Below are 12313 nucleotides of genomic sequence, written 5' to 3'. Positions count from 1 at the left end.
TCAGAGCCAACAATGTTACCTGATCTCATATATATATATATATATTTATATATATATATATATATATATATATATATATATATATATATATATATATATATATATATATATATATATATATATATATTTTATTTTTCATCCACATTCAGTTGAGACTTTGCTGCTGTAGCAACAATGTCACAGCTGTATTACAGGAAAACTGGAAACTCCACATACAGGGACCGCATCCCTCTGCGGATTGTGCGGTCTGAGTCTGAGCTCTCTGGCCTAGAGAAGGCCTACCTGGGGGCTGTTGAAAAGGGGGACTATGCAAGTGTGAAACAAGCCCTGGAGGAGGCTGAGATCTACTTTAGGATCAATATCAACTGCATCGACCCCCTGGGACGCACAGCTCTGCTCATCGCCATTGAAAACGAGAACCTGGAGATTATCGAGCTTCTGCTTAGCTATAATGTGTATGTGGGTGATGCCCTGCTACATGCCATTCGCAAAGAAGTGGTCGGGGCCGTAGAACTGCTGCTCAATCACAAGAAGCCACGTGGAGAAAAACAGGTAAGCCACCACAGATAGCAAGCCACATAGAGATTACATTCCCACAGGTGCTTTTCTTATAGACTTGAAAAAATATAGTGTATTTCCATGAACTTTATTACATCAATCAATTTTATTTTATTCAGGCAGATTTATAAAGTCAATAACAATCACTTCTTCCATCCATGGATCAATTCACCCTCTGCAGCGAGATGCCAAAGAAAATCAAAACATCTTTTATACAGCACAGTATATTATACTAAAGTGTTGATTGTTTTTACTATTTACTTCTTTTACTTTTGTTTAAGATTTCAGTTTTGTACTAGCTCATCATGTTTGTTCATGGGTATCAAGTGTGTGGTGACCTCAGCAGTTTAGAAAATAGATTTGTGGATTGTAATTCCATGTTTAACTTTAATGGACACCAGCGCGACTTGGACAGCAAAGTTCAAGATAGGGAGACTGCACATTGTAACTATTAGTTCAGTGTAATGTTAGATTGTATAGGATGGCCCCAGAAGGGATAGAGATAAAAGGAAGGAAAAATGCTTTCCTCTGTCTTGTAGATTCAGGCTTGGTTGTGTTTACTGTAGGAATCCAGCTCTGTTTTCTGCTGGAAGGTTGCACCACTGATACTCTTTGATGTTCTGCTGTGCAACTTCTTGACATCTTTGTATATATGTTGACCCTGCTGTGTCTCACTCTAATGGACTTTGTGTAGCACGTTGTGTGTAGAGAAGGGAAATGAGAAAATGGTTGTAGCTACTTGCCTCCAACTAGGAAGATATTTTCAGGCCAGCTGAACCACAAGTCATTAGCTGTGTGCTTGCTGTTAGACAAGATAGTCAGAGACCCAAGACAGATGAAATTAGACCCATTCAAAGTCTCCATACAGCTTCTAGTTGTTTCAATTCCTGTGAGGGGTTTAAAAAGCTTTGTGAACTATCTGATAAAATAATGATGTGTAATAATGTAATGTGTAATTCACCAGGAAGATATTTTGAGGCCAGATGAACAACAGGCAGTTTCATATCTGTTCTTTTGTGTGTTTTTCTCTTGGCTATCTGAAAAGGTCCCACCGATTCTACTGGACAAACAGTTTTCAGATTTCACCCCGGACATCACTCCAATCATCCTTGCAGCCCACACCAACAACTATGAGATTATCAAACTGCTTGTGCAGCGAGGTGTCTCCATACCTCAGCCACATGCTGTGCGCTGCAACTGCGTTGAGTGTGTGTCTAGTTCAGATGTGGATGGCTTGCGTCATTCACGCTCTCGTCTCAACATCTACAAGGCCCTCTCCAGCCCATCTCTCATTGCCCTCTCCAGCGAAGATCCTTTTCTCACAGCTTTTCAGCTCAGCTGGGAGCTGAAGGAGCTCAGCACAGTGGAGAATGAGTTCAAGTCAGAATATGAGGAGCTGTCCCACATTTGTAAGCAATTTGCAAAAGACCTCTTAGACCAGACCCGAAGTTCTAAAGAGTTGCAAATAATCCTTAACTACCGTGATGACAGCAACCCTCTCCTGGATGAGAGTACTAATGATCTGGCCCGATTGAAGCTGGCAATCAAATATTGTCAGAAAGAGGTAAGTTGTATGTGATATCCTCTTTGTCAAATGACTGCTGTGACCTTCAGCAGTATAGTACCAGTTTTGGGATAGAAAAGGACAGTACTTTGTTTTGGTACACAATACACATATAAATATACTAGAAACTGACAGGGTGTTACAGTATATATTGACACTTGTGGAACAATTACAACATGAAATAAGTATAAGTGTAGACTAAATGACTGAAACACTGCCAAGATGAGCTGTAAATGGCTTGAGATGGGTGGAGATGTCCTGTGGGAGTTTAGAACAACATGTAATTGCCAGGCTGGCTCTTAATGCAATGCATTACAGTAGCCCTCTCAGAGAGTCCCATGACGACTGGATAATTGGGGATAATGATGGAATAAGTGATGGCCATTTCCCTGAAATACAAACTCATAATATTTTAATTAGGAAGGGAACCTTTTACCGCCTTTTAACATCTTCTTTGGAATATTTGTGCAGTTTTCTGTAATTTGTTTTGAAATAAGCTACTAAAAAATACACATGCCAAATGACAAAACTGTTTCACAATAATCAAGCAACTAGTAAAAAAGTAAAAACAGATATTATGTTTATAATGGATTATATCTGTAAATGTACTTGCAAAAGGTGACAACAATAAAAGTATAAGCTGTTAAAAATCTATTCCTTTGCTCTTAGTCATCATATTTAGAAACATGTCATTTTCACATATTTCATAACAATAGGAGTCCTTGAAATGTGGCACTATAGTATCCAAAAATGAGATTTCAGAATTGTTATGTCATATTTCAGACAGCTGGCATTGTGTGAATTAAAGATTAGTCTGAGAAATAGCAACTGTGCTGCAGTTGGTTACCAATGCAAAAGGTTTACAGCTCAACTCAGTGAATATTTTGTTATTATTTTACATTATTGTTATATTGCCTGTTATTATCACCTGACCCTAAAAAAAACAATCAGTAAGATTACGTTTACCTAAAACCACAGAGGTAAAAAAAAAAAAAAGGTACTTGTTCAGATAATATCCTGAAAATGTACCATTTGGCAGCCTGTACAGTCTTGCATTGCTTTTTTAATCCTAGATTTAAATAATTATCTTCCTTAGGATTGAGAGTGAATTAAACAGGGTCTCAATAAGAGAGGATAAATCATTCTTCTCTTTTACTGAGATTGAGGCTTGAAATGAAGTTTTGAAAATTAAAACTTTAGATTAGACTTGGACTCATCTGCTGTGTGAGCTGACTCCTTTTGACCTGAATCCCTTAAGACTCAACTTGACTTGAGATTTAAAAACTGAAATGTGATCAGTTTGGACCAGTAACATCCCAAAGCAATTGTTAATATAGCAACACAACCTCAGACATGCCTTGTATAGCTGTGCCACTCATCTTGTGCATTTAATTATTTGCAATATACCTTAGAATGAGATTGAATCAAGAACAATCAATTAAGGTGATAAAGCAAAGAGCTTAATGGGTTTTCCCCACTGTTGCTCAGACATTTCTGTAATGCATGTGTGTGGTGCTGTGCAACTCATTGCCACTATTATTTGTATGATATCCCTGTATAAAGTAAGTGATGATGATAGAGTTGTTTTTCAACTGTTGTATTATGCAAAATAATGCAAATTATGTTTTGTATTATACCAAGAATTATGATAAATAGTCCATTGTTCATTGCCCATATGCAGTATGCTGTATATGGTGTACAATGCAAAATCTGGTAAATTTAAAGGTAGAGTGAGTGATTCTGGAGAAAGACCGAAAACAAATAGACCTCTCCCTTCGTGCTGCTTCAGAAGTGCCACCCCCACAAAGTTATGGACTTGTGTTGTGGCAATGCCGAGGCAATGACACAACTTGAAAACAACACAACTTGGCAGAATCTGGGGCAATGCGTCAGTTTTAGAGTCACTCTCACATGATATCACAAGCAAAAAAAAAAGTTTGTCTCATGAGCAAAACCATCCACATTCTCCAGCTCTCTGTGGCCTCCCCACTTCTCACTCAGCCTGCGTTCAATGTCTGTCCACAGAAGTGTGAGGCGGGCTCACAGACAGGCTGAGAGCGTAGATCAATCAATGTAATGGTTAATAAGTTCAAAACACAAATATAGTGGGATATTTGTGTGATTTAAATAGCTGCCAGCTCAAGGCTTCACTAAATGCAACATATATAGACTTGGCTGGAATAGTGTTGGGTAACTCATAGGGAGGGGAATCCATATTGTCCAATTCATTGAAATTGTATGCCTCCGAGCTTATCAATTTCTTTTACCGATGCCTAGGAACAGAAAAGGCGGAATTCATCTGTGACAGTGGTGAAGCCTGTGCACACGCTGAAGTTATCTTCAGCTGTCTTGTAGTTCGTCTTCAAAAATGGCAGTGGTTGCAAACATGTTTCAATTTAATGACTAAATAATTATCTTTGTGAGACGAACATAAAGTTTACTGTGAACCTTCTGGGCACTTAACAGGCTAACGTTGGCAGCGAGTAGTAACAAATGAGACCAGCTGATCAAACACTGCAGCATTTAACAACTGTGAGGTGAACAAAATAACTCTGTACTCGGTCTGTTTCACCTCAATAACCCTGCGCCCGGCACTCAGTGGACAGTGATGACTGTGATAACGGTGCAGCAGAGAGGCTGCTGCCCACTACTGGATATGTAACATATATATAACATTAACATTAATAACAGCAAAGCACTCTGCCTCATTGTGTTATTCTCACAGATGCAGGAGAGTGGAAGATGCTTTCAAATGAATGAATGAATTAATTTAGTTAACTTTGCACTGCGGACGATTTATCTTACCTATCATCAGCATGCAAGGTCACTGATAAACAGTGGAGACAATAAAACAGTCGCGTTGTTACTGAAAACCTATGTAGGCCAACTGATTGATGAAATTGATAAAGAATCAGATCGATAAGCAGAATTGATAATGGCATTGGTACCAATAAAATCGTATTGATTCCCATCCCTGGTGGCTCACTTTGAGCCACTTTGTTTGTTCCTATTTACAGAGGCAGGACTGGACAGCTAGTGGACTGTGAATTTGACAAAAAGTGTACTATATTTCTCCAGAATCACTGAATCCATCTGTAATAGCTTAGGCCAATGTGATTGCATCTAATGTTCTCTACTAGAACGCAATATAAGTCACACCTTTTGTTGCAGTATCTCTGGTAGAACAAGTGGTTTGGATTCAAGTATCTACTATGAAAAAGCGGAATTAATGAATACCTTCTTTTTGTTGCTCAAATTTACTAGCACAGCCTTTTTTATTTTATACTGTATGTATCATTAGAATGCACTGGAGGGATTTGCTCTTAGCAATGTAGGCACAATAAAAAAGCTTTGAAAGGCAAATAAAAAATTGTAGCAACCACTGCAATGGTTATAATTTGGAGACATAATAAAATTCATCAACTACATTGACTTGACTTGTGTTGTGACAGACTTAATACTTGACAGAAAGGACTCAGTTCATAGCCCCTTTTCGACCAAAAGTGTGACTCAAGTTAAGTCAATTCATTTATAGAGCACATTTAAAAACAACATGCTTTTACCGAGTGATAGGAATTACAATCAAATAAAAACACAGATATAATTTCAGTGGAAAATCCCCGATCACCCCTGGTTTTTATTTTATTTTATTTTATTTGAAGAACAGTGATTGGACTCAGGTTGACTTGAAATGGTTAATTACACCAACAAACAGAAGGCCATAAAGAGTTGAACAGTTTTCTGTTTAAGATCAGTTATTGAGGGAGGTGGCCACGACTACAAATTAAAAGATTAGTGTCATCATTATAGATCAGTATAAGGCGTTGTGCTCCAGATGCTCCCAAACTGAAGATACATACAGTAACTCTACAGTTTTTGCTGCTATAAAGGCTATAAACCATAAGAAAAATTAATTTGGAAATGCTGAATATTTGCATTGACATGGCCAGTATGCATGTTGTTCTGTACTGCAATTGTATTATATTGTATATATGCAGTACATTAATGCTAATGACCAGAAGAATAACACGTCTTTAAATTCGGCTTCTTTGAGTGTTCGCTATTATAGACTGCTCTAAAGAAAAGCCACCAAAGTGGTTACAGAATTTTAATGGACTATATAGGCTACCAGCAATTACTAGATGTCCACATTATTAGTGGTCATTGTTCCATTAATGTGTATTTCCCTGATTTTTCCTCTGTCTCTGTTCATTAAAATCCTTTAAATATAATTTGTAAGCATTTAAACATGAAAAATTAAAAGCAAAGAAGGGAATCAAAGGCACTCATTCTGCTCTGACCTGCTGTTTTTTTTTAATTTTATTGCTTAGTGGTTTCTCTGTATGCTTGGAGAGGGAACATGTTTTCATGGCCCTGTAATGGTAAAGTAAGAATAACAAGTAAGAAAAACACTAATGAAACTCTATGTCCACTGATGAAACTCTATCTTTAATACATTGTGGTAGATTTACAACATTCAAACTACTATATTTTAGTGGGACTACAAATTTTACTGTACAGTTAAACTGACACCTTAAATAGACATCTCAATCAAACTTAAGATTCACATGATGCCACATGACCTTAGACTCTCTGGGTTCTTTGATGTTTATATGAACTGCAGTGTAGCTCATTATTTTATGATTGAATAAGTGTAAAACAGAGTAGTACTGTGCTTTTTTTATCACGTTGTTTTGTAAGGGGTGTTAGACATAAACTCTTTTCTGACTGTTGTAAATGCTATCTACCAAAAATAACAGTTTAGTTTTTTCTGTGCAACTGATTTAGATCATATTCAAATAAATTCATAAAATATCTCAATGAATTAGCACTATATAGTATGTTGTCAATTATGTGAATGTATACTTATTTTTGAGGTGTGGGTCATTTTCACCTTCCAAAAGTGTCCTCACACAAAATCTGCTCCCTCCAGATGAGACCTTTTGCCTCCAGTCATGTTATGGCAAGTCAATCTCACAAGGACAGATAGGAAACATTAAAGATGTCAGATTCTGCATTGATAGATGACCTCATCACCCACAACTCTGCTCTATAGTACCATAATGGGTATCCATTTAGCTATAACTTGGTTAAGTCGAAATTAACTTCCATCATCATCTGCAGATATCCAGCAGATGTCAAATCAAATCTCAGAGGGCAGAGAAAATGTGTACGAGAAACAGATTTGACAATCGCTTCTTAACAAAGGATCAGAGAACACTAGTCCAACACAAGTTTCAACTTTTGCCTTATATGCTTACCAGAGAATATTCATTTTGTATCTTACAGTTTTTATTCAGGCCAGAATAATCTCAAAAACATTATGCCTCTCTTTCTTTTCTTGTCCATCTCTCTGTGTCCAATGGAATAAAGAAAACTGGCATTATCGCAAACCCTTAATGTTGGCCGACATAACTATATCTTAAAAATATCAAAAGGGGATGTCTGTCCCACACCGCACATTTTTAAATATTTGTCCTGTCAAAAAATAGAAACAACAGAAGAAGATTTATTGATCTATAGAAAGTTTTACACGTATTTCATGAAACATGCTTAACACACAAATGGTATTGAGGGGTTTTAATTGCACATCAACATTGGGTATTGCCCCACTACTGACAATTATAATAGTATTTATTGCCTTTAATGGTGTTTTGTTTATATAGTTTTGTTTTGTGTACTGTCTTTACTGCAGGTCATGGATGGCGGTTATGATTATTATGAATTTTTCCACTATTTTCTGATTGTATTTCTACGACAAAGAATTGATTTCAGTTATCTATTTCTTTGTTTCTTTCTCAGTTTGTTGCTCAGCCCAACTGTCAGCAGCTTCTGGCATCACGGTGGTATGATGAGTTCCCAGGCTGGAGGAGGCGTCATTGGTTTGTGAAACTCATCACATGTATCTTCATTGGCCTCCTCTTTCCACTGTTCTCCATCCTCTACCTGGTCTCTCCAAAGAACCGTTACGGGTTATTCATTCGTAAGCCCTTCATCAAGTTCATCTGTCATACTGCTTCCTATCTGACCTTCCTCTTCCTGCTCCTCCTGGCCTCGCAGCATATAGCCAGTGCACATTATGAGCTTCAGGGCCCAGCGCCCACCACTGTGGAATGGATGATCCTGCCCTGGGTTCTCGGTAATATACACACACACTAACAGACGCCTTTTTTAGCCTTGTTTTAGCATGCATCTATACAGTCAAGTGATATGAATGCATTTTTGAAGAAAATCTAACAAAGCTGGTGACTATGAGTGTGTTTGCTACTATCAGTTTGTCACATGTTTTTTGGACCTATGGGATCACACCTGAAGTGGCACAATTAAAAATGAACTATTTTGTTTGTTCATGTTTTCAAGGCTTCATATGGACAGAGATCAAACAGATGTGGGACAGTGGTTTCGAAGACTACATAGATGACTGGTGGAATTTAATGGACTTCATAATGAACTCTTTGTATCTTGCCACCATTTCCCTGAAGATTGTTGCCTATGCAAAGGTATATTATGCAGTTCAGTTATATGACAGCCATGGATTAAAAAAGTTTGTGATCTACACAGCATACTAAAGATAATTTCAAAGATTACTTCAATTTAAAAAACAGGTATTTTTACCCTACGTTTCACATACTGTATTTATCAGGTGAAAAGTATAATTGTGCTAGAAAATTGAAAATTTGCAGCATATTTTTTCTGATGATAGTCTGTGTAGTCATTCTTCTCCTTCTTTTTAACAGTACAGCGGGCACAAACCCCGATCCTCCTGGGAAATGTGGCACCCAACTTTGGTTGCAGAGGCATTGTTTGCCATCGCTAACATCTTCAGCTCCTTGCGCCTCATCTGTCTTTTCACTGCCAACTCCCATCTGGGCCCCTTACAGATCTCATTGGGTCGTATGCTCCTGGACATACTCAAGTTCCTTTTTATCTACTGTCTAGTGCTGCTAGCCTTTGCCAATGGTCTCAACCAGCTCTACTTTTACTATGAAACAAATGGGGATGGTAATTGCAAGGGTATTCGCTGCAGTAACCAAAACAATGCCTTCTCAACGCAAGTTTAAAAAAAAATAAATTCTCCCTAACATATGTGCATTATGAAACATTAATAATTTGTTTTTCAGCAGCACAAAGTCTGATGTATGGTTGTTTGCTTTTCAGGCTATTTGAGACACTGCAGTCATTATTTTGGTCTGTATTTGGCCTGATTTCCCTCTACGTGACCAATGTAAAGCCAGACCATGTATTCACTGAGTTTGTGGGAACTACCATGTTTGGCACGTACAATGTCATCTCCCTAGTAGTTCTACTGAACATGCTCATTGCAATGATGAACAACTCCTATCAGCACATTGCTGTGAGTGGTGAAGCTAATCTGTTTTATAGTTTAATAACACTCATTTTTCTTTTTGCAAATACTGTTAATAAATTGTTGTTGGTTTGTTTTTTCAGGATCATGCAGATATAGAGTGGAAATTTGCTAGAACAAAACTATGGATGAGCTACTTTGAAGAAGGGGGAACCTTGCCATCTCCATTCAATATAATCCCCAGTCCCAAGTCGGTTTGTTATCTCATTGGATGGATAAAGACTCATATGTTATGGAGACAAAGCATAAAAAGGCTTGAAACCTTCCAAACTGTGGGGGTAAGGTGTTTCCAGAAATTTGTTCTGATCTGTGCTGTTCCCTTAATGCATAGCATACATTTTCAGTGCCTGTCTGGTATTATTGCCTCAAAGCGTGTGGCTCAAAAACAAGTAACAGCCTGTTCTTTTCAGAAATTGATTTTTTACAGCATTAATGTATCATAAGATTTCTAATTTAGAAAGGGAAAATAAAGAAAAACTATTGATCTTACCATTGTAAATAAAAAATTGTGTATGTCTGTTGTTAATTGACCATTTTTTCTTTTACTGTAGAGACGTGCAGCAGAAAATGTTAGACAAAACCATGAGTATCAGGTAGTTATTTTTTTCTCCACTGTAATGTTTGATGATTTGTTTTTAATTTAGTCAGCCTAATTTATGACTTGTTTTTCTCAAAAACAATGTTTATTTTTCAGGAGGTTTTAAGGAACCTAGTGAAGCGGTACGTGGCCGCAAAGATTAGAGATGCCAAGACAGCGGAAGGGTTGACAGAAGATAATTTCAAGGTAGTATGCACAACATAGATACCTTAAATACCCAGGCGTTTTTCATTGCTTCGTAATCTCTGCTGTATTTGTTCTCGATAATTAACAGGAGCTTAAACAAGATATCTCCAGCTTCCGCTATGAAGTCCTGGGAATGATGAAGGGTAAATCTCACGGTGGGATAGTTGGTACAGTTGCAAGCTCAACCTTGGCTTACCCCGGAAACTCATTCAAGTACTCTCCCAAATTCTCTACTGATGAGTCACAACAGAAGCTGAACGTGTTTGGTCTGACCACCGTGCCGGGCGGAGCTGCCGCCACCAACAGCCCTGAGTGCTCCACCAGGCTAGCCAATACTCTAGTCGTCCCAACCAGTGCAGAAAAGAGTCAAAACAAGCTAGCCCAAGTTGTCTCAGAAGCTGGGTTCCTCCAGACACAGAGCAGACATCCCTCTCAGGAATGTGATGAAATATACTCATTGTCAGAGGATGATACTGAGAAAGTGATAGTGGAAGTCGTACAGAAAGTAGAGAAGGACATTCAGGAACATTCATTCACACAGCAAACTAAAGAAGCTAAAAATGGGCGAAAAACATATAAAAATTAATCTGCATCCACAAATAACCACGGTTATGTTACATTTCTTAATTCAGTTGTTGAGCTTCCGTTTACATAACAGTTGTAAAGTAGTTTATCAAATGATATTAAAATCATTTTCCAATATTAAGCAATACTGTAGTTAAATTATATATTCATTTTGAATAACCTTGTATCCTGTTATGTATATAATAATGCAGTAATATAATGTTACAATAGCTCACAGTATATTTCATGCTTTCAGCCCTGATCAATAGAAGGCAGACAACAATGCTGAGTGAGGATGGACCTCGGTGAGTGCTGACTTGATGCTCAGGGAATAATGAAACAAGTTAGTAATTCATGTATCACCTGGAGCTATTACTTCTAATGAGCCCTGACATCCTGCTGCCTATCACCTACTCCTCCACCTTGTACTGTCATGTTAACAGTAATATGCAAACAATACTGTATCTTATTTATCTATAGAATAAGTATTATTTCTAATATGCTGACAGTATCCAGTCCTTTTTGATAAAAAAATGTTTTAACACTGTAGCTCTGTGACAATCACTGCAAATGAAAATAGTACAAATTAAATGTATTATTATGAAATTGTTATACAGGCAGAAATAATCAACAAAATGAACACTGAGTAAACACATTTATTTGTATATATCACCTGAGAAAATCAATTCATAATTTCCATAATAATAACAAATTATTGACAAGTATTATTGACAAATTATGCAGTTGATTAACAAGTAATGTAGAACTTGCAGTGGAATGACAGGTTAAACACAGCTTTTCTTTTACTCCACTGTTGCCTTTCTAACTTGTTCAGGGTCAGATCATAGGTAAAGTCCTATTTTCATGTTGTTACAGGTAGCAGGATTGTTACAGGGATTATTCCTCAACCATGTGCTAGCATCAGCTACTTTGCAAGGCATAAAGGCCCTTCTGCAATTTGTGTATTACTGTTTGTTTGTTTTTCTAACTTGTGACATGTATATAAATTACTCTGTGACTAAATAAAATACTCATTTTGGACTCATTTTTAGCCTGGATTAATTCCCATGATTGACTGATTCCTGATCTACAGAAAAACACATTTTCTGAGTGCTGTCATAAGGTTGACATTTGTGATTCATAGTGACATATTCAACTCTTTAGTGGACAAACATGAAATTTGCTACATACATTGAAGTTCCCAAGAGAAAGAGAATCATAAAACTTTAGTGATCCCCTTCCTTTTCCTCTAGCACCTCCAGCTGGTCAAAGTTTTCACTCACTGCAGGGAGCTGAGAGGACAGACAGCTGCTTTTGTGGGCAGAGATGCTGAGGGCAGATCAAGTGATGAAGGCAGAGTGTGGATTGGCTATTGTTCTCACATGAGATGCATTTTTTTTCTACTCATGATAATGTTTAAGTGGAACAGAACTGGCTCTCAATCGAACACATCGCTCTGGATTCCGCCGTATTTTTT

General features: G+C 37.5%; 1 protein-coding gene across 1 annotated transcript; it reads left to right on the top strand.

Moving 5' to 3' along the window:
- The first annotated feature begins 171 nt into the window (after positions 1 to 171).
- On the top strand, positions 172 to 10858 carry trpc4b (transient receptor potential cation channel, subfamily C, member 4b). The gene is made up of 10 exons (XM_062419746.1): positions 172 to 552; positions 1604 to 2122; positions 7925 to 8261; positions 8483 to 8622; positions 8860 to 9173; positions 9281 to 9476; positions 9572 to 9766; positions 10040 to 10081; positions 10183 to 10272; positions 10361 to 10858. The coding sequence occupies exons 1-10, from the start codon at positions 175 to 177 to the stop codon at positions 10856 to 10858; spliced, it is 2709 nt and encodes a 902-aa protein (XP_062275730.1). The 5' UTR covers positions 172 to 174.
- The last annotated feature ends 1455 nt before the right edge of the window (positions 10859 to 12313 follow it).

This window comes from Scomber scombrus, chromosome 5 (genome assembly GCF_963691925.1).
Source record: "Scomber scombrus chromosome 5, fScoSco1.1, whole genome shotgun sequence".
Classification (NCBI taxonomy): Eukaryota; Metazoa; Chordata; class Actinopteri; order Scombriformes; family Scombridae; genus Scomber; species Scomber scombrus.
Note: the sequence above shows the minus strand (reverse complement) of the source record. Positions and strands in the feature narration are given on the sequence as shown.

Coding starts and splice junctions, on each gene's coding strand:
- trpc4b (XM_062419746.1), top strand. CDS start 175: ATGTCACAGCTGTATTACAGGAAAACTGGAAACTCCACATACAGGGAC. Junction 9,477..9,571: donor ACTCCTATCAGCACATTGCT/GTGAGTGGTGAA, acceptor TTGTTTTTTCAG/GATCATGCAGATATAGAGTG. Junction 10,273..10,360: donor TGACAGAAGATAATTTCAAG/GTAGTATGCACA, acceptor GATAATTAACAG/GAGCTTAAACAAGATATCTC.